Source organism: Trichomycterus rosablanca, chromosome 3 (genome assembly GCF_030014385.1).
Source record: "Trichomycterus rosablanca isolate fTriRos1 chromosome 3, fTriRos1.hap1, whole genome shotgun sequence".
NCBI lineage: Eukaryota > Metazoa > Chordata > Actinopteri > Siluriformes > Trichomycteridae > Trichomycterus > Trichomycterus rosablanca.
This window is the reverse complement of record NC_085990.1, coordinates 6,838,106-6,861,692: the sequence shown is the minus strand read 5'-3', so window position 1 is coordinate 6,861,692 and position 23,587 is coordinate 6,838,106. Positions and strand designations below refer to the sequence as shown.

Genomic DNA, 23,587 nt, shown 5'->3' with positions numbered 1-23,587 from the left:
TATTCTATGTAGAGTACATATAAAATACAGCCACATTCAACGACTACCTAAACTACAAAACAGCAGCACTAATAATACAACAACTATACCGACTTTTAACTCCTGCACAAATAATTCCAACCAGACACAACCAGACAGTTTTTATGCTATCATAAGACTATATAAGTTCCAGAAACTTCCTATTGTATTCATCACTATGGCTAAGCTTCTTCTGCAGACAAATGAAGGCATGATGATGGCAGGCAAGTCCTGAGGTGTATTTTTTTCTTTTTTTTGACAAAATGGATGATTCTGATAAGACTCGACTGCAGGATTCAAAATCTCAGCATGGCCCTGGTTTATCTGAGTAAGGTGAAATGAGCGAGTGACACAATGGCACACCAGGATCCTTTTGTGCAGCCTCGGGCCTCTCCAGGAAAACTCAATCTGCCTGCAGTTTGATGAGAAAAGCTCAGACTGGTATTACTTTGTGATTTTGCATGCAATATTATCGTTATATGCAAATATGTGTTATTACACTGGCTGTGTATCTGAACGCTGATATTCCTGAGACTGCCAGGCGTTACAGCATCTACATTCCATCTCATTACCGCACAAACAGAATCAATCATGACAGGTTGTGTTGAACATGCGTTATCACATTGTCTCAAGTCGCTGTCTCAAAGACATGGGCTCAGGGTAGAAGCCCTGTGTCACTAATTCGCACCGGCATTTTGTACCTTGTGCAACCTTTTGTATGTCAACACAACAACACTGACTTTTCTCATCTTTAATGACACTGAAGAAAGAAAAACCAAAGAATCTGAAATCAATACATCATTTCTACAGATCTGCAAGGCTCCTCGGTCCTGTTTAGTCGACTCATGTTCTCTCCACACGTCTTCAAAGGATCTTGATCAGTTGTGGCAAAACATTTTTTTGCTCAGCCATCCATTTTTGTGTGAATAAAGGTAGATTTTAAGTCACTGTCTGACTAGATGTTGTAACCATCCCCTTTCTTCAATTGCGTTATGCTTCCTCTCTACTGGTGCTGACCTCCACCCCGATTGAGGACAGCGAACTGACACGCGCCCCTCCGACACGTGTGCAGTAGCCGACTGTATCTTTTCACCTGCTCGAGGCGAGTTCATATGTGGATCAGCCTTGTGCACGAAGAGACACACCCTAAATGCATTATTCCTCTGTGCAGACACCATCAATTAGTTAGCAAAGGTCATAATTGCATCAGTTATGAGGTCCCTATCCGGCTTCTTCCCTGGATGAACAACAGCCAAACATTGTGCATGTAGCCTCCAGCCCAGCCGGATGGCAGAGCTGAGATTTGATACGATGTATTCGAAACCTGGCTCTGGCGTGCTAGCGTATTTTACTGCTGTGCCACCTGAGCAGCCCCACCCCCTTTCTGTTTAAGCTTCTTGACAGACAGATTTTTATTAAAAATCTCCTGGTACTTCATAAGATCAACAATGCCATGCATTCCACTACTGTTCCCATAGCCTTGGTTAACTGACCTTATAAGGCATGATTTATAAAGGTCAACATGCTTTTGTGCCATTTTATTTCTGATTTCTTTAATTTGTCACATGTTGATAAAGAGAGTTTGGTCGTTGTGTCACCTTATAGTCATACCCCAGAAAACTTCAGTCATGGACAACAACATGTTGTATCTGCCTCCTAGACTAGATGTTGTAACCACCCCTCTTTCTGTTTAAGATTCTTGTTAGACAGATTTTTAATTAAAATCTCCTGGTACTTCATAGGATCAACAAATGCCCGTGTTCTACTAATGTTCCCATAGCCTTTGTTAACTGACCTTATAAGGCCTGATTTATAAAGATCAATGCACAGAACAGTATGACTGTGATACTAGAGGATGTGTAATATAAATGCTGAACCAGATTTTCTCTCACTGAAAGACACAGTGTATTACTAGAGCTGACACATTAAAGACTGGATGTATCTGTGTCTTAAAGAACAGACTCACTTGTCTTGGCGGTGCCTGAGAGAGGTTCGCTGGAGCCGGTGGTGTATGAAGCGATGACCTTAACGCTGTATTCTGTGCTGGGTAGCAGATTCAACATCAACAGTGTGTTTACATCTTCACCTACAAACGTCTCCAGAGCAGGACCCGTCACTAAATACACAACACAGAGAATACGTCAGGTTGACACAAACGCACACTCACGCACACGCACACTCACACACACTCACTCACTCACTCACTCACACACAAACAAACAGGAGAGGTTAAAAGATTTCAAATAATCTGGACTGATTTATTTAAACTACAGACTAAACCCTTAAACTGATAAGAAAATAAAATATGACACACATTACATTCCCAACAAAGACAACTTCTGTCTGTCTGTCTGTCTCTCTGCCAGCCTGTATGTCTTTCGGTCTGTCCACCTGTCTGTATGCCTGTCGGTCTATCTGCCTGTCTGTATGTCTGCCTGTATGTCTGTCTGTCTGTTGGTTGGTCTGTTGATCTGTCTGCTTTTCTGTTTGCCTGGCTGCTTGTCTGTATGCCTATATGTCTTCAGACTGTCTGTCTGTTTGCCTGCCTGGTTGTATGTCTGTCTGTCTGTCTGTTAGTCTTTCTACCTGCCTGCCTGCCTATTTGTCTGTCTGTTGGTCTGTCTGTATGTCTGTCTGCCTGTTGGTCTGTATGTCTGTCTGTTGCTCTGTCTGTTGATCAGTCTGCATGTCTGTTGGTCTGTCTGTACGCCTGACTGTAAGCCTGTATGTCTGTCTGCCTGTTTGTCTGTCTATCTTTCTGCATGTCTGTCAGTCTGCCTCTCTGTCTGTCTGTTAGTCTATGTGTATGCCTGTCTGTCAATCTGTCTGCCAGTCTGACTGTCTGTATGTCTGTGGGTCTGTTGGTTGGTCTGTTGATCTGTCTGCTTTTCTGTTTGCCTGGCTGCTTGTCTGTATGCCTATATGTCTTCAGACTGTCTGTCTGTTTGCCTGCCTGGTTGTATGTCTGTCTGTCTGTCTGTTAGTCTTTCTACCTGCCTGCCTGCCTATTTGTCTGTCTGTTGGTCTGTCTGTATGTCTGTCTGCCTGTTGGTCTGTATGTCTGTCTGTTGCTCTGTCTGTTGATCAGTCTGCATGTCTGTTGGTCTGTCTGTACGCCTGACTGTAAGCCTGTATGTCTGTCTGCCTGTTTGTCTGTCTATCTTTCTGCATGTCTGTCAGTCTGCCTCTCTGTCTGTCTGTTAGTCTATGTGTATGCCTGTCTGTCAATCTGTCTGCCAGTCTGACTGTCTGTATGTCTGTGGGTCTGTCTGTCTGCCTGTCTGTATGTCTGTTTGTTGTTCTATGTGCCTGTATGTCTGCCTCTCTGTATGTTTGTCAATCTCTCTGTCTGTCTGTTGGTCTTTCTGTCTGCCTGTATATCTGTCGGTCTGTCTGTTGATCTATCGGTCTGTCTGTTGATCTATCGGTCTGTCTGTTGATCTATCGGTCTGTCTGCTGTCTGCTGGGGACAAAAAGTATTCTAGAAATGAAAAGTTCTAGAAATAATTGAACTGCTATAACTTTTGTTATGACTCAAAACTTCAAATGTTGGTTCCAGACTTCTCAGCACACACACACACACACACACACACACAGACTAGACATTTTTGATAGCCAATAACCAATAAACAGTGGGGTTGTGGTGTGTCTGCAGCGTGTGCAGCAGTGCTTGTTTAAGAAGCCGTTAAACATAGGTGGAGCCGCCACTTCTCTCCACCACAGTCTCCACTTTAACAGCATATAATATAAAGCAGAAGTTTATAGAGGCTCAGATTGATTCTTCCCTCCTCGGGATTTCAGTGTAAAACAGAAATGAGGGATAATTTTCCCTCTGCTGTGCTACAACCAAATCATAGTCTCTGTTTACAGTGGAAATGAATCCTGCAGATGGAGGAACGGTTATATTCAGACCAGCAGATGTGGAAACAGATGTCTGCCCATCGTCAGCTTCAGAAATGTACCAGGGTCAGCGTTTAGGACGTCTGATATGCTTCTTATTGCAAAATATTTATATATAAGACGTGTGCTAATACATACCCAAGGTGGGCTGATAGATGATTCTGTAGCCCATGGTCGGAGAGGCAGGTGTGTCCCAGGTGAGGCGAAATCGGTTGTACCATTCCTCAGATACCCGGAGGTTCTCAGGTGCCAGCAGTGGTACTGTAGGAAATAAATAATAAACATACCAGCTATTAAAAGAGAAAATTTTCTCATCAGACAGATGCTTTCAACTAGCACATCAATCATTTTCACATTTGTCTGTACACATAATTTCTTCAAATTAGTGCCAATTATTTTGTCCTTCCAGTGTTCCTCTTAGACAATGTTAACAATTCTCTGGTCTTTTATTATTTTTATATTTTAATTGTTGAAAATCTTCTAGAAAAATCTGATTAAATATTTATAAAAAAATCTTCACATGCAGTGTCAAGGCCCTGCTCTAGATTGATGTCAGGTTTAATCTAGACATTTAGTGTGTGTTTATGCATATACTCTTGGGCTTGCATTAAAAAAAAATGCAAACTTGATAACACAAGCTGGATTAAACAAACCTTTTTGTTTTTGAATGTATTTATTTGCATGTTTGCATTTACATACAGTTGCAATAAAAAAATATTCACCCCCCTCCAATATATATATAAATGTAAATATAGATATACACATATAAAAGCTCAATACAGAAAAAGGTCAATACAAACTGATGTATTTGGCACCAGCAGTTTCATATGTCAAATGTTTAAGTTTGTTTATTAGGAAAAAAAGAAAGACATCATGATTGATTTTTTAAAACATTTTTTTAACTGTAAAAGTATGAAGCCATAAATGGAGATTTTTAATATCTCACCTGCATGATAACGTTTTATTTGACTTATTCATTTGAAATACATATTTGAATACATATGTAAATTTGTCTCACACAATCTGGTTGATCAAAGCACATTACACAGAGAAGCAGAGAACCGGCCAGTTCAGTCCTGCCTACACACTGTAGCTGCTATTGTGACTAAAATCAAATTATTATTATTATTTAAAGAATAGGTTTTAAAAAATGTAATATTACAAAGGGAACCAGTTCAGGGAAGTAAGAAGCGTTATTTTATTTATTACTTTTTATTATTGCCATTTTTGCAGGATGTCTCTCCGACCGTGCTGGCTAAGAGAAAGCTGCCTCTCTATTCTCTCTAAGAAGAGAATTTGATATTGAATCAAGAACATTTAGGTCATCAAAACCTCATTTACATAGAGCGAGTGTTTTTCATGTGTAGCTGAATCACCCGCAGTAAAACACCAACACAGCCGCTAAGTTTGGGTGGTATTCAGAGAGCAGCTGTGTATCACAAAAAAAATAAAAAATAAAACCACAATTACACACAAGCATGCAGATTCCACACGTACAGCCAAGGCCAAAAATAATGGTACCCCTTGTTTTCTTTCAGAACATTTTTCTGAGACTGGGTCCTACATTCTGGGTGCTTTAAAATGACTGTGTAGTATTTACATATATATACACCAATCAGCCATGACATTAAAACCACCTCCTTGTTTCTACACTCACTGTCCATTTTATCAGCTCCACTTACCATATAGAAGCACTTTGTAGTTCTACAATTACTGACTGTAGTCCATCTGTTACTCTAAATACTTTTTAAACCTGCTTTCACCCTGTTCTTCAATGGTCAGGACCCCCACAGGGCAACCACAGGTATTATTTGGGTGGTGGATGATTCTCAGCACTGCAGTGACAATGACATGGTGGTGGTGTGTTAGTGTGTGTTGTGCTGGTATGAGTGGATCAGACACAGCAGCGCTGCTGGAGTTTTTAAATACCGTGTCCACTCACTGTCCACTCTATTAGACATTCCTACCTAGTTGTCCACCTTGTTGATGTAAAGTCAGAGACGATCACTCATCTATTGCTGCTGTTTGAGTTGGTCATCTTCTAGACCTTCATCCGTGGTCACAGGACGCTGCCCATGGGGCGCTATTGGCTGGATATTTTTGGTTGGTGGACTATTCTCAGTCAAGCAGTGACAGTGAGGTGTTTAAAAAGTCCAGCAGCACTGCTGTGTCTGATCCATTCATACCAGCACAACACACACTAACACACCACCACCATGTCAGTGTCACTGCAGTGCTGAGAGTGATACAACACCCAAATAATACCTGCTCTGTGGTGGTCTTGGGAGAGTCCTGACCATTGAAGAACAGCACGAAAGGGGGATAACAAAGCATGCAGAGAAACAGATGAACTACAATCAGTAATTGTAGAACTACAAAGTGCTTTTAAGTCTTTTAAGTCCCTTAAAGAAACTAAAGTGCCCTGCAGAACCCTGTGCTCAACCCTACTGAACCACTCTGAAATGAACTGGAACATCAGTAGAGGTTTTGTTGACCAACGTCAGTGCCCAGCCATGCAAATGCTCTTTTGACTGAATGGAGACAAATTCCCACAGACTTGTGGGAAGTCTTGTGAGAAGGCTTCTCAGAACAGTGTCTGTTGTTATAGCTGAAAATATCACATAGAGGTCAATCTATTTTAGTTCCACGAGACCATGGAAAGCATGAACAAGTTTCCCCATACATCCTTATCAGAAGAAATACCCTGAAACTCAACACCTTTTAAACTAAACACCACTCCCAGAACCAATTGACATTGAGTTTCAAGGTACCAGTGTATCTGTAATCTGTAATTATACAATTTTAGTGTTGGACAGAACTAAGAAATTTACCAACCTACAAATTAAATAATATACTTTTGTTGACTTAACCCTTGTGTTCTGTTAACTTTGACTTTACTGTTATGTCCTTTGGGTTTCGAGAGACCCCAGTGTTGTGTGGGTATGATAAAAAACAATGAGATAACGATTAACCCAATGAATTAACCAAATGAACCAGAGAGAGAGAGCGGGTGGGAGATTTTGTAAAGGGTTGTGTGTGAAGGTCCTGGGTTTGCAAGTTCTCCCTGTGTCTATGGGTGTTTCCTCTGGGAGCTCTGATTTCCTCCCACAGTACAAGACATGAGTCAGGTTAACATCCCTTATTGCGAATGTGTGTGTGTTTGCCACAGACTTGTTGGAAGTCTTGGGAGAAGCCTTCTCAGAACAGTGTCTGTTGTTACAGCTGAAAAGATCACATAGAGGTCACTCTATTTTAATACCATTTGATTTTTGAAATGGGACATCCAACAAGCTCATGGTCAGAAGTCCAAACAGTTATGGTGTAAGTTAAAATAAATACTGTTCCACACAATTGTTTACAAGTATTTTGTTTAAACTTTCCAGAGTTGATTAAAGTAACTTTATTACTTCAACCCCCCCCCCCCCCCCCCAAAAAAAAAGAACTTTTATGAATCTGAACATACAAGCACAATATTAGACTGATAAAGCAAATCGTAACTCATAAGTCCAAGAAAATTAGGGAATATATTATTTATTTTGGTAACTAATGGAGCAGAATGCAGCGATGTCTGTACCACCCAGACTGCCTGCCTGAGTTTGGTAAGTGTGATCACAGTAGGAGGTTTTCTTAAAGATTTCCAATTTTTCTGTCTTGGCAAAAATTGAACGTTCCCTGCTCAAACAAAAAGAGCAAGTTCTCTACATGATCCATTATCCAGCTGACATTTACTATAACCCACAATTCATTCTGTAACAAGAGAGGATAAAATTAAGAAACAGCTATTAATTAGTACCTGCCATGTTAATACAAAGCAGTGTTACCAGGTTCTGTTCATTTTCAATTAGCGCTCACTTCGAGGTGACATTAACATTTCTAATCAGAGCGGTCCAGAAGAGTAAACTGTCATTTGAAAGTGATCATGGAGAGTGTAGTAAACAGAATCAATGCTATCGGAGGGAACACGGTTAGTTTGATCACTTTATTACTGCTGGGAGAGTGCTGCTGTAATGGATGGCTTTCATTAAGCTTATTAAAGAGTAAAATCAATATGAAGCTGCCTGATTGAGAACGCACTCCACGGGGGCCGGGAATGGACCTGTGGCTCGCCAATCTACATCTGCATGCAACAGCTGCTGGATACACACCTGCCTTTTAGATCTACGTAAGAGTCTGTCATACACTATATGGCCAAAAGTATCTGGACACCTGACTGTGAGCTTGTTGATGTCCCATTTCATAAACAAATAGTATTAAATTAGAGTGATCTCTATGTGATCTTTTCAGCTAGAACAAAAACTTAAAAGTATGTTTGTGCCAAAAGTAGTAAATACAGCTCTCTCCTCACTGCATATATTGACTAAGTGTAGTTTGTAAGAGTAGTAGCAGAGGAAGACTTACATGTCCGTCCAGAAGAGGACATGGAGAGTGCACTGCCCTCTCCGTCAGGATAAACAGGATGAACCGTTATTTTGTACTCTGTGTCTGAGAGCAGTGGTTGTAACAGCACAGTCTTTTCATGACCTGGGACCAGCACCTGGAGAACAGACATCATGTTTTACATAAAACAAATCTGCAAAAGTCAATAAAACAGCAAGCAAAAAAGTACTATAAAAGAAGCAAACCCCCCCGCGACCCCGATTAGGATAAGTGCTATAGAAAGTGAGTGAGAGATTAAGGTGCCTTTTATTTTCTGTCAATAAGCAGCAAGAAAAAAAAGTACTATAAAGGAAGCAAACATAACTAACATAACAAACAAATAATTAAAGTTCCATGGCTTTACAGTGGTACCTTGTAACTCAACATCCCCTAAACTCAAAATCGTTGAAATTCAACGCCCTTCGTTGAAAGATTTGTACCCTTAAACTCAACGTTTCCCTTAAACTCAACGTGTTCAGTATATATTATATTATCATTATGTTATTATATTTGTGTTATTATATATTTATTGTAGTTTGAAACACAATATCAATATTAAAAAATATTGTTTATTTGCAGTTTCCATAAAATTGTGAGCAGTCATGATGTATAAAGCTGATTGAAAAAGACTAAGGATATTTTGTGAGCTGTTAAAGAGGATCTGGGGTCTCAGGGACCCTAAATAGAACACGGTGGTTAAAGGAATCATCAGTGTTTTTAGCCAAGCTAATTGTTTTAATGTTTTAAAAGTCACATCATTAATGCACATAAGCATTGCACATGCAGCCACACTCTTGTGTTGACTGGTTAAATATTCAGTCACCCCTGTACACAGAGCCTGGGCAGGATTAAATACCCTCTTTCCTAAATATATTGTTTGAGCTCAGCCCCCAGAATGTGAGGAGAGTACGAACCACAAATACCACAAATACCACACACTACAATAAACTGCATTTAATTCTCCCGTGTCCTTCTCTTATCAGTCAATAACAGCACTTAAAGCTCTGACTGCTTTCTGATTTCAGGTACACGCAGTATTCATCTCAGCTGCTTTCTGTTCAACCTGCCGTGTTCAATGAGCTTTATCACACAGGAACTCTGTCAGCCACACGGCTGGAGGTAGCCGGTCCTGCACAACTCCCATTAGTGGAGCTGTCCAGCAGACCTATGGTGCTGAAACCTCATGACTTTCTCGCTCCCTCTTTCATGCTATAAATAAATCTTCCTCCCTCTCTCTCTCTCTCTCTCCAACTCTGTTCCAAACTTTCTCCCGGAATAAGCATGCCCTCGTCCGACTCCTCTCCAGGAGCAACAGAGAACGTATTTTGCTGTGTTCTCCTCTGTTCTCGCTCCACCTTTATCTCCGGCACCATCTCTCCGTGGCAGTGACCTGAATGTCAGTTGAAGCGATAATGGAATTTTCTTTGTCCTGTTCTTGCCTCCTTCATCTTTCTCCCAGCCTGACCTGCAGCGGCCCGTGATGAGAATTAAAATTCAGGTACTGCTGACGGATCCACCGTTAGCTAGCGCTCCGGTGCAGGGATTAAAAATAATTTTAGGGCTGGTATTTTAATGATAGATAAATGTTTTATCAGCTAGAACTAGTGTCAGACTCATTCTCATTTACAGGTAGAGGACAGGCAGGGCGAAGAAAGATTAAAGAAAGTCATTATGACTGAAAAAATGGTGGTGTTCCGAATGCAGCACTTTTAACAGCAATCTTTAAAAAGATGTTTACACTACAAGCAACAGCATTCAAAATACCCTGAGTACTTTGGGCTGGAGGCGTTCCTCACAGCATCTATCAGTAAGAGAGCTTAGACGTTCCAAGATGTATTTACATTCAAGGGCAATACCAAGAAAACCAGACAGAAAAATTACCAAATCAAATAACACTTTGTTTCTTTTCTGTTTTTATGTCTAAACACTTTCATGTCTTTAAATTGTATTGCTTTTTGTATTGGGCTTAGAGGCGGCCATGCAAGAAAGCTTAAATTAGCAACAGCTTAATGGTTCTAATTTCTAATATCATGTACAAAGCAAAAGCAGAAGCAGCTGATTTTAAGGTGGCATGATGGCTCGGTGGGTAGCACTGTTGCCTCACAGCAAGAAGGTCCTGGGTTTGATTGCCAGGTGGAGCAGTAGGTGGGTCCTTTCTGTGTGGAGTTTGCATGTTCCCTTCATGTCTGTGTGGGTTTCCGAGAGCTCCGATTTCCTTCCACAGTCCAAAGACATGCAGTCGGGGTAACTGGAGCTACTTAAATTGCCCTTAGATGTTTGTGTGTGTGTGTGGCACCCTGTCCAGGGTGTTTCTGTGTGCCTTACACTCATTGAGAGCTGGGACTGGCTCCAGCACCCTCTGCAACCCCGATTAAGAAGAAGAAGATATACTTTATTTGTCATATATACATATACAGGTGTACAGTACAATGAAATTCTTTCTTCGCATATCCCAGCTTGTTTGGAAGTTGGGGTCAGAGTGCAGGGTCAGCCATCTTACAGCACCCCTGGAACAGACAGGGTTAAGGGCCTTGCTCAAGGACCCAACAGTGGCAGCATAGCAGAGCCTGGATTTGAACCACCAATCTTCCGGTTGATAGCCTAAAGCTCTACCCACTAGGCTACCACTGTCCCCGAGGACCACTGTCCATTAGGATAAGCGCTATAGAAAGTGAGTGAGAGTTTAACATGTTACATGTTACACTCTTTGGTTACATTCATGACAGGACAAGTAATTACTCTGGGAGGAAACCGGAGCTCCCGGAGGAAACCCACACAGCCACAAGGAGAACATACAAACTCTACATAGAAGAGACCCAGACCGCTCCACCTGGGAATTGAACCCCTTTTGCTGCCAAAACAGCCCTGCAACTGGGATGCACTGTGTATTCTGACACCTTTCTATCAGAACCAACATTAACTTCTTCATCAATTCGAGCTACAGCGGCTCGTCTGTTGGATCGGACCACACTGGCCAGCCTTTGCTCCCCACGTGCATCAGTGACCCTTGGCTGCCCATGACCCTGTCGCCGGTTTACCACTGTTCCTTCCTTGGACCACTTTGGATAGATACTGACCACTGCAAACCAGGAACACCCAACAAGAGCTGCAGTTTTGGAGATGCTCTGACCCAGTCGTCTAGCCATCACAATGTGGCCCTTGTCAAATGCCCATTTTTCCTGCTTCTAACATCAACTTTGAGGATAAAATGTTTACTTGCTGCCTAATATATCCCACGCACTAACAGGTGCCGTGATGAGGAGATAATCAGTGTTATTCACTTCACCTGTCAGTGCTCAAAATGTTATGCCTGGTCGGTGTACGTTGTCATTAAAATATTGCACAAAGGTGTAACACTACATGTGTGTGTGCGTGTGTGTGTGCTGTGTGCTGCTGGAAGAATTGTATACATAGGTACCCAAGTTCAAACCCTAAGTATAAAGGGACCACCACATACGAAACAGCTGACGACTGAGTCTCAGCTGTATTCAAAGAAAAATGAAAGGAACTTCAGAGCCGCTCTCACTGCACAGTGGTAATACATTTGTCATGTAAGATTTGTTGTGAGTAAGAGAATAAAAATTCCTGTGACATTACAGAACCTCACTGGAAGACTTTGAGAACGTGTTTGTATCTGTCTTTAAACTCTATTTATAAAAAACGACAGAACAGTCAGGGAAATCATTCCTTCTGCACAGCTCCAATCCAGTTCTGACAAGTGATTTATAGTAAAGACTTTTTTAGTCATGGACCCCTTGACAGGTTAGAAATGAGTGTTTTAACCAATTTTGCTTTTTGGTTTAGTTCTTCTGTTTTATATATACTGTATATGTATACAGTAGACCCTTGAGTTACGAACGGTTTACCATACAAACATTTCGGGTTATGAACGATCTTTTTCAACCTAACGTATGAACAAATTTCGGATTACAAACCGAAATTCTCGTAACACGTCACATCACGAAGTTGACTCCGACCGTCTCTCTCTCTATATATACAGTGAGCAAACATTCGGACAGCAGACGTTTTTTTCGGTGTTTTCTTTATATTTTGTAAAATTCAATATTAAAATGGCCAAAAACAAGCTGCAGAGAAAGCGTTGTTGTGTTGTATAATTACTCCTGCCAGTAGATGTCACTGTGTATCAGACAGAGAGGACAGTGAGTGAGAGAGAAGAAGGAAGTCCACTGAGTAAAGTATTTTTTTTTTCGTGCAATTGCACCTACAAAATACAACACTAAGGAAATAATAGAGAAATATGAGAGTTACTGTTGTTTCTGATAGATACATTTTATTAAAAAAAGAAGGAAACACAGCACACGTACTGTACTGAAATGTGATGTGTGTTTTATGTACAGTACTACTGTGTATTATTGTTCATTATTGTTTATTACAGTATTATCTATTCTATAATTTAAGATGTAAGGGAAAATATACTTGTATTTATAACAAAAAAGACCATTTAAGACATTAGAAAGGTTAGGTAAGGGGGGGTTTTCTATTTACATTATTTCTTATGGGAAAAATAGATTTAACTAACAAATATTTTGACTTAAGAACAGCCCTTCGGAACCAAATAAATTCGTCAAGGGTCTACTGTATATATACAGTATATATATTGTTTTGTTCATGCATTTTCTCCCCTTTTCTCCCTTTTAGCGCGCCCAATTGCGTCATGCTTCCTCTCCACTAATGCCGATCCCCACTCTGCTTGAGAAGAACAAAGCTAACCCACGCCCCCTCCGACATGTGGGCAGCAGTCGTATGCATTTTGTCACCTAAACTTTGACGAGTGCAATGCGGATCAGCACTGTGTACGGAGAGACACACCCTGACAGCACTCTTTTCCCGTCTCTGTGCAGGTGCCATCAATCAGCCAGCAGACGTTATAATTGCATTAGTTATGAGACAGTCCATCCAGAGCATGTGTGTGTGTTTGTGTGTGTGTGTTCTCACCGACTCCTCGGCTCGGTCCCCCCTCTGGCTGACGTAGGTCACTCTGTACTGCTCGACATCTGTGTCCTGTATTTCCCAGCTGACCTGCAGACTGTGCGTGGTCTCATCGTCCACCAGCAGGTCGGTTAATCCCAGCCGAGTCACTGCAGAACAAACAGTTCAATTAACGTCCTCAAATTCAATCCAGATTTTGTTTTTAAAAAGCCTGATGAAGCTTGTTACAGTATAGTCTTACTAGGGCAAGATGCTCAGTTAGAATTACGTCTCTGCTTCCTAAAGCTCTTAAAACAGCATCTGAGCTCTAAGAAATAGTGGAACTGTGTTGTACTATACTGTAGTATGTCTAATTCAGGCAGTTGTAGCCTAGTGGGTAATGTACTGGAATCAAAAGGTTACTGGTTCAAGCCCCACCAGGTTGCCATTGTTGGGTCCTTGAGCAAGGTCCTTACAGTACTGTAAATCGCTTTGGATAAAAGCGTCTGCTAAATGCTGAGAATGTAAATGTCTAATTAATGCACTACCACTATGGTATACACTGATCAGCCATAACATTAAAACCACCTCCTGGTTTCTACACTCACTGTCCATTTTATCAGCTCCACTTACCATAAGAAGCCCGTTGTAGTTCTACAATTACTGACTGTAGTCCATCTGTTCCTTTACATACTTTTTAGCCTGCTTTCACCCTGTTCTTCAATGGTCAGGACCCCCACAGGACCCCTACAGAGCAGGTATTATGTAGGTGGTGGATCATTCTCAGCACTGCAGTGACACTGACATGGTGGTGGTGTGTTAGTGTGTGTTGTGCTGGTATGAGTGGATCAGACACAGCAATGCTGATGGAGTTTTTTAAACACCTTACTGTCACTGCTGGACTGAGAATAGTCCACCAACCAAAAATATCCAGCCAACAGCGCCCCGTGGGCAGCATCCTGTGACCACTGATGAAGGTCTAGAAGATGACCAACTCAATCAGCAGCAATAGATGAGCAATCGTCTCTGACTTTACATCTACAAGGTGGAGTGTCTACTAGGTAGGAGTGTCTAACAGAGTGGACAGTGAGTGGACACGGTATTTAAAAACTCCAGCAGTGCTGCTGTGTCTGATCCACTTATACCAGCACAAAACACACTAACACACCACCATGTCAGTGTCACGGCAGTGCTGAGAATGATCCACCACCTAAATAATACCTGCTCTGTAGTGGTCCTGTGGGGGTCCTGACCATTGAAGAACAGCATGAAACAGATGGACTACAGTCAGTAATTGTAGAACTTGTTGAAAGTGCTTCTATATGGTAAGTGAAGCCAATAAAATGGACAATGTGTTTAGAAACAAGGAGGTGGTTTAAATGTTATGCCTGATCAGTGTAGTTACACAATATGTAGCACATACAATATGGACCAGAGCCAGAAAGTTCCTTCATGCAGTGGAAGCATGTTCACCAAACATCGCAAGCCAAAAAAAGCTAAATATTTTACTAGATACAGAAAGATACATAAAACATTTCAGAAAGAACTGCATCAAATGGTAAACCTACTAGATTTGGGTTGCTTGGTATACACATTTTTTGGTATATGTTTTGGATTACAGAGGTGGTCTGTGGACACAGCAAAGCTCGATTTTGTGCATCTAAGAGCCAACTTTTGCAACGACCTCCCCAGGCATATGAGCCTCCCATTAGAGATCACAGCTGGCTCAGCAACACCATCCAGCTCTAAAGGTCTCGTTCATTCTAACCGAACCAAAATGAAGCTAAAGGAAAATTGTTAGCACTGCAGAGATTAAGAGGATGGAAGCTGTAGCTAATGGACACCGAACCAATTGCGACTAGACTGTTGTGAGAATCTATTAAAACACAAGCACTTCCAAATCACAAATGATTAAGCTACTTAGCAGTTTGTGCCGCAGCGGTTTCTCCTGAAGCAGTAAACAATGCTTCTGTTAAAGCGATAAACAAGTGCCATCTGGCAAGAGACAGTACAGAGCTCTGTCTCCTTCTCATCTCCCTGTGGGTCTGTTTCTGAGCTGAAGTTTCCTCCACTACACACCACACACTGCACACCACATATCACTCAGCGCTCACCTGGTGGGGTCGTTGAGGGGAAGGCTGTCGTGGCAGGCATCGCCACTGGGAAAAGAAAACAAGGTGAAATAGTATTTACAGAACAGAACATTAACACAGTACAGAAGTCCACCAGCAAGAACTGTTATAACTTCATGAAAAATAAAAGTAATTCTTGATCACAATGAATCTTAATGGAAAAAATGTACATTGAACAGCAAGCACCCTGCACCTTTTTCTCCCTATTAGCGCGTCCAATTGCCTAAATGCGTCATGCTTCCTCTTCACCAATGCCAATTCCCGCTCTGATTGAGGAGAACGAAGCTAACCCACGCCCCCTCCGACACGTAGGCAGCATGGCGTATGTATCTTGTCACCTACACTTTGACGAAGTCTGCAATGCAGATCAGCACTGTGTACAGAGAGACACACCCTGACAGCACTGTGCTGGCGCCATCAATCAGCCAGCAGAGGTCGTAATTACATTAGTTATGAGAGAGACCCTATCCGGCTTAATCCCACCCCTATCTGAACAACAGGTCAATCGTTGTTCATGTGGCCGCTCAGCCCAGCCGGCAGGCAGAGCTGAGAATCGATACGATGTATTTGAGATCCCAGCTCTGGTGTTCAGTGTGTGTTTTTACCGCTGCGCCACCTGAGCGGCCAGTTTTAATGCTTTTACATTTTTCTTTATGTAAAGCACTGAATTGCCACTGCGTATGAAATGTGCTATACAAATTAACTTGCCCTACCTTGTGAAGAAACAAGGTCCATAAAGATAGATAGTGACTTGCACAAAGATCTCACCTCAACCCAACCCTCAACCCTAATGGACAACTTTGAACCTCACAAATGCTCATTTGACTTAATTAACACAGTCCCACAGACACTTCTTTTGGAAAGCCTTCTTAAAGCTGCAATGGATGGAAATCCATATTAATTGTTTATAGTTAGGGAGTTATTAGTTTGGAAGTGTCAAGATGTTCACATATTTTAGCCATGTAGTCTATGTAGTACCATGTCCCATGGTTAGGTAAGCAAAGAGAGTGAACATGTTCAGGTCTATTTTATTTGGTTATATTTTAGTGGCGAATTTCTCAGTCACTATTACTGAAAAACAAGTAATAACTGATAATAAGCCAAGAATTATGAATCTTGACAAATTAATCAGACTGTAAGATCACTTAATTGCTAATGTTTGGGATCGTACAGTAAACAATTCTCCAAATTGATACAAGTCTCAAAACAACCTCCTGCACAGTTGGCTGATGTCTAAATAGTCAGCTGTGGTTTTGAAAACACTTAATGTCATTGTTATGCAACGTCTTACATGTGGTCTCCAGTGCAACTGTAGCACTGCTCTCAGCCGTGTCTCTGTAGATGGCAGACAGCAGCACCTTATACTCAGTGAGGGGGGAAAGGCTGTCCACCTCGTAGGAGTCCATGTCGCCTGAAAGGATCACCTTCACAACACACAGACCAGACCTCAATAAAATCAGTTATGAATAGGAACACTGATGATGATAATAAATAATAATAAATGCCTTAATTTGTCATATATACAGTGTATCACAAAAGTGAGTACACCCCTCACATTTCTGCAGATATTTAAGTATATCTTTTCATGGGACAACACTGACAAAATGACACTTTGACACAATGAAAAGTAGTCTGTGTGCAGCTTATATAACAGTGTAAATTTATTCTTCCCTCAAAATAACTCAATATACAGCCATTAATGTCTAAACCACCGGCAACAAAAGTGAGTACACCCCTAAGAGACTACACCCCTAAATGTCCAAATTGAGCACTGCTTGTCATTTTCCCTCCAAAATGTCATGTGATTTGTTAGTGTTACTAGGTCTCAGGTGTGCGTAGGGAGCAGGTGTGTTCAATTTAGTAGTACAGCTCTCACACTCTCTCATACTGGTCACTGAAAGTTCCAACATGGCACCTCATGGCAAAGAACTCTCTGAGGATCTTAAAAGACGAATTGTTGCGCTACATGAAGATGGCCATGGCTACAAGAAGATTGCCAACACCCTGAAACTGAGCTGCAGCACAGTGGCCAAGATCATCCAGCGTTTTAAAAGAGCAGGGTCCACTCAGAACAGACCTCGCGTTGGTCGTCCAAAGAAGCTGAGTGCACGTGCTCAGCGTCACATCCAACTGCTGTCTTTGAAAGATAGGCGCAGGAGTGCTGTCAGCATTGCTGCAGAGATTGAAAAGGTGGGGGGTCAGCCTGTCAGTGCTCAGACCATACGCCGCACACTACATCAAATTGGTCTGCATGGCTGTCACCCCAGAAGGAAGCTTCTTCTGAAGTCTCTACACAAGAAAGCCCGCAAACAGTTTGCTGAAGACATGTCAACAAAGGACATGGATTACTGGAACCATGTCCTATGGTCTGATGAGACCAAGATTAATTTGTTTGGTTCAGATGGTCTCAAGCATGTGTGGCGGCAATCAGGTGAGGAGTACAAAGATAAGTGTGTCATGCCTACAGTCAAGCATGGTGGTGGGAATGCCATGGTCTGGGGCTGCATGAGTGCAGCAGGTGTTGGGGAGTTACATTTCATTGAGGGACACATGAACTCCAATATGTACTGTGAAATACTGAAGCAGAGCATGATCCCCTCCCTCCGGAAACTGGGTGGCAGGGCAGTGTTCCAGCATGATAATGACCCCAAACACACCTCTAAGACGACCACTGCTTTATTGAAGAGGCTGAGGGTAAAGGTGATGGACTGGCCAAGCATGTCTCCAGACCTAAACCCAATGGAACATCTTTGGGGCATCCTCAAGCGGAAGGTGGAGGAGCGCAAAGTCTCGAATATCCGCCAGCTCCGTGATGTCGTCATAGAGGAGTGGAAAAGCATTCCAGTGGCAACCTGTGAAGCTCTGGTAAACTCCATGCCCAGGAGAGTTAAGGCAGTTCTGGGAAATAATGGTGGCCACACAAAATATTGACACTTCAGGAACTTTCACTAAGGGGTGTACTCACTTTTGTTGCCGGTGGTTTAGACATTAATGGCTGTATATTGAGTTATTTTGAAAGAAGAATAAATTTACACTGTTATATAAGCTGCACACAGACTACTTTTCATTGTGTCAAAGTGTCATTTTGTCAGTGTTGTCCCATGAAAAGATATACTTAAATATCTGCAGAAATGTGAGGGGTGTACTCACTTTTGTGATACACTGTATGTATACAGACGTACAGTATAACAAAATTATTTCTTCGCATATCCCAACTTGTTTTGGAAGCTGGAGTCAGAGCGCAGGGTCAGCCACTGTACAGCACCCCTGGAGCTGAGAGGGTTAAGGGCCTTGCTCAAGGGCCCAACAGTGGCTGCTTGGCAGAGCTGGGATTCGAACTCAACCTTTCGGTTAATAGCCCAATGCCCTACTCACTAGGCTACCACTAGGCTACCCACTAGGCTATTGTCCCGAATTGTCCCCAACGATGCCCTGGTAAAGTTTCCAACAAGTGCATAAATGGACTTTTATTCTGACAGATTGCTGTGTTCTAATTTGCTAGCCTTGACTAAACTCTCTACTCGAGATTCATGGTTCAGGTGGTGTCACCAATCTGGCCGGGTGCTCAACAGACACATTTGACCATGATGTAAAGACCAGAAGTGGTTTCACCTCCTTTCACCTCCTAGCTGCTACAACAGTAACTCCTACTGTCTGGTCAATAAAGGAGGATGCTGGTTCTCTGTACATGCTGAGACTCTGTAAAAATCTGTCAGTAAACTATGCATAAATGCAGCCAGCGGCTTCAGATGTGTTAAAAGAGGCACGTGTTAGCCTGCTGCCCTTCTTGACCAGTGTTTTTGGCACACAGAGGTCATTATGCCAGAAGTCATTATGACTAAAGATATTTCCTGCTGTTAAAACAATAGTCTGTGGTCTAATAGTGAGTTCTAGAGATTGTGAGCGCAGACATGGCAGATTCATACAGTCAGGTTTACCATACAGTAGCTCAGAAGCCAACATTACCAGTAATCCATCAGTGCAAGTACAGAAAACAAATAGGTTTTTAGTACCCACTGTGTACAGACGATCACACTGAGTGTTAGTGTCTGGTTCTGTGTATCAGGAGAGTGAATTCGGAAGAATTATATGGATTTGTCTACGTCTCTGAGTAATAGAACTGCACCGTTTTTCAGCCCGCCTCAGAGCATATTACTTTATTTCTGCCAGACTGACTCTTAGTAAACATATCGACCTGCAGCGCTATCTGTAAGGTACAGCTGTACCAACTAGCAGCCAGCCATAAAGCCTCCAGATGCATTTTATCACACATACACACAAATACATATATTAAAATTCTTCAGGCGGTACGGTGGCACACCGGGTAGCGCTGTCGCCTCACAGCAACAAGAGCACAGTTGCTAACAGGTGTAATAAATCAATTATAGAAGGGAAATTAGATGCTTTCAAGTTTGCACCAAGGGTTCAGAGAAGGTCCTTTCCTGTTCCAGCATGACGGTGCCCCTGTGATCAAAGCCAGGTCTATAAAGGCATAAAGAAAATCTCGGTTTGAAGAAACTCCAGTGATCCTGACCTCAATCCTGCTGAACAGCTCTAAAATGAACTTGAACATCAATCGAGGCTTTGTTGATCAGCATCAGTGCCCAGACATGCAAATGCTCTTTTGACTGAATGGGGACAAATTCGAGTGGCTTTTGATCACATAGTTTGTCTGTTTGTTTATTAGGATTTTAACATCATGTTTTACACTTTGGTTACATTCATGACAGGAACGGTAGTTACTCATTACACAAGATTCATCAGTTCACAAGGTTAAATCGAACACAGTCATGGACAATTTAGTGTCTCCAATTCACCTCACTTGCATGTCTTTGGACTGTGGGAGGCAACCCGGAGCGCCTGGAGGAAACCCACACAGACACGGGAAGAAACATGCAAACTCCACACAGAAAGGACCTGGACCGTCCCACCTGGGGATCACATAGAGGTCACTCCATTTTAAAACCATTTGTTTTCAAAATGGAGTGTCTAACAAGCTCATGGTCAGGTGTCCACCAATATTTTCCAAACAGTGTATCTTGGTCTATCTTCTGATGTCACCCTCGGCTTGCTTAATTGGAGTTTTTGGTCGGTCGGTTCTGGATTCTGTAAAGTTGCTTTGAGACGATGTCCATCGTAAAAAGTGCTATCCAAATAAATTTGCCTTGACTTGATGCTCACCTCTTTCATGTCTCCTCCTCCATAGGCTCTCCAGGCGAGTTTATAAAGCTCCACACCATCCGCAGGCTGCGTCCAGCTCACCCGGAAGCTATCTGGCATCACTTCATTGATCCTGAGGTTCCGCGGTGCTGGAACGAGTTCTGAATGGACATTGAGATAAGAAACTGATTTAATACAATATTACAATATACACTCAGCAAGCAATTTATTAGGTACACCTATCTGACATGTACGAACCATTTCATACAGAAGTTTGGTCGTTTTGTAAAATAAAAACGGTAAAAAAAGAATCTGTGCCGCTGAGGTGGCGCAGTGGTAAAACACGCCATTCAAACACGCTAGCACACTGGAGATCGGTTCGAAACTCAGCTCTGCCATCCGACTGGTTTGGGCGGCTACATGAACAACGATTCGCTGTTGTTCATACAGGGAGAGAGCCAGATAGGGACCCATTAACTGATGCAAATAAAACCTCTGCTGGCTGATTGATTGCGTCTGCACAGAGTTGAGAAATAATGCTGACCAGTGTGTGGCTCTCCGTTCACAAAGCTGATTCGCATATGAACTTGTCTCGTGCAGGTGAAAAGGTACAGTCAGCTACTGCACACGTGTCGGAGTTCGCTCTCCTCAATCGGGGCGGGGGTCAGCACCAGTAGAGAGAAAGCATAATGCAATTGGGTAAAAATTGGACACGCGAGTTAATTCTTTTAAACCTTTATTTAACTGACAAAAGTAGAAAAAAAATTACAATGTTTTTACTAATTTAATCTATTATTAGAATTTAGTTAGAATTTGATGCCCGCAACACACTCAAGTCAGAACAGAAGAATGTTTACCACTGTGTTACATCACCTGTCCTATTAATTACACTTCTATACACTTTTTCTATTTTTACTGCCTTTTCGCTATGTTTTTTTAAATGCATTTTCTCCCCATTTTCCTCCTGATTTAGCGACTCAATTTTGTCTTCCGCTGCTGAGAGATACCAGATTGCATCCAAGGAGAACCAGTCGCTGTACACGCCTCTTCCGACACGTGCACAGCCCTCCTCTTCTCGTCCCTGCATTCCGCACAGGCGTCTCTTCCGCCAATCAGGGTCTTACACAGCATATGAAGACCCACCCACCCACACATAGTCCAGTCCCCACCCTGCAGTTACAGTGGCCAATTAGTATCTGCTGCAGGCACTGCCAATCATTCCCGCTAGATGGCGCCAAGCCGACCGGTAACGACACCGAGTTTCGAACCGAGGAGTTCAGAAACTCGGTGCTGGTGTACTAGCAAAATATCCCGCTGCCCCACCAGGGCGCTTTGCTATGTTTTTTTTATATATATTTTTTTTAACCCAGCTTGCATGTTGGCATTTTCTACTTAAGTTGAATTTGACCTTGAGTAACCTTGCTGAGACAGCACAGAGATTTTCTGCTGTGCTTAAAGATAAATCTGTACAGATTTCTGGGTGTTATTAGATTACTGAGACGACACTGGCAGAATTCCCGTGAAAACGAGGGTACAGATTTATCATTGACTATAGGTAATGAATGCTTGCTGAGTGTAATAGACCACTGTATCAGCAGACACATTTCATCTGGAAGTGAGAACACGATTGGCTGAATCTAAGCTCAGGCGCTGGGCCTAAAGATACACTGATTAAGAAAATGCAGTAGCAGCAATTTTTTTTATTAAGTTTTTCATACATTTAAATGAATTTTACTTACTCGTGGTGAAGCTTCCATCCAGGGCTTCTGCTTGGCCTGCATCATACAGAGCAAACACAGCTACTGTGTAATTGGTTTGGGATGCCAGGTCCTTCAGGTACACGTTAGTGACCGGACCCATGTTTACCTGGGTTAAAAAAAATGCCACAACATTAAAACCACCTCCTTGTTTCTACACTTACTGTCCATTTTATCAGCTACACTTACCATATAGAAGCACTTTGTAGTTCTACAATTACTGACTGTAGTCCATCTGTTTCTCCACATACCTTTTAAGCCTGCTTTCATCCTGTTCTTCAATGGTCAGGACCCCCACAAGACCAAGAGCAGGTATTATTTGGTGGATCATTCTCAGCACTGCAGTGACACTGACATGGTGGTGGTGTGTTAGTGTGTGTTGTGTTGGTATGAGTGGATCAGACACAGCAGCGCTGCTGCAGTTTTTAAACACCTCACTGTCACTGCTGGACTGAGAATAGTCCACCAATTAAAAATATCCAGCCAACAGCGCCCTGTGGGCAGCGTCCTGTAACCACTGATGAAGGTCTAGAAGATGACCAACTTAATCAGCAGCAATAGATGAGCGATCGTCTCTGACTTTACATCTACAAGGTGAACCAACTAGGCAGGAGTGTCTAATAGAGTGGACGGTGAGTGGACACGGTATTTAAAAACTCCAGCAGTGCTGCTGTGTCTGATCCACTCATACCAGCACAACACACACTAACACACCACCACCATGTCAGTGTCACTGCAGTGCTGAGAATCATCCACCACCTAAATAATACCTGCTCTGTGGTGGTCCTGTGGGGGTCCTGACCATTGAAGAACAGGGTGAAATCAGGCTAAAAAGGTATGTAGAGAAACAGATGGACTACAGTCAGTAATTGTAGAACTACAAAGTGCTTCTACATGGTAAGTGGAGCTGATAAAATGGACAGTGAGTGTAGAAACAAGTACATTTGGTAGACCATATATGGCCAAAAGTAGCCAGACAGCTCCTAATAATTGCATTAAAGGGTTTTAATGTGTTTCTGCACCCACTGCTAAAAAGTAACAAAAATCAATTACATAAAATAAATTATATGGTTCGAACTTTGTGATGACAGTTTGGAAAACACTTGCTCCTATTTCAGGATGACTGTGTACAAAAGAAGGTCCATAAAATCCATGGTTTGATGAATTTGGTGCAGAGATTTTTTGTGACCTGCAATAAACCCTGACCTTAAACAAACTTAATTTTTTGGATTAACGGATATGTCAAGTGTAAGCCAGGACTTCTTGTTCAACATC

The 23,587-nt window shown here is 42.2% G+C and overlaps 1 protein-coding gene across 1 annotated transcript in view; it reads right to left on the bottom strand.

Annotated features, from left to right (window-relative positions):
- col14a1a (collagen, type XIV, alpha 1a) overlaps positions 1–23,587 on the bottom strand; it is a 174,102-nt gene that overhangs the window by 82,168 nt on the left and 68,347 nt on the right. Inside the window, exons 15-22 of the mRNA XM_062991785.1 lie at positions 22,295–22,421; positions 20,577–20,716; positions 16,687–16,819; positions 15,378–15,422; positions 13,291–13,433; positions 8,317–8,452; positions 4,057–4,179; positions 1,985–2,134 (exon numbers count right to left, since the gene is read on the bottom strand). Coding sequence (XP_062847855.1) covers positions 1,985–2,134; positions 4,057–4,179; positions 8,317–8,452; positions 13,291–13,433; positions 15,378–15,422; positions 16,687–16,819; positions 20,577–20,716; positions 22,295–22,421 — 997 coding nt within the window. The remainder of the gene's footprint in view (positions 1–1,984; positions 2,135–4,056; positions 4,180–8,316; positions 8,453–13,290; positions 13,434–15,377; positions 15,423–16,686; positions 16,820–20,576; positions 20,717–22,294; positions 22,422–23,587) is intronic.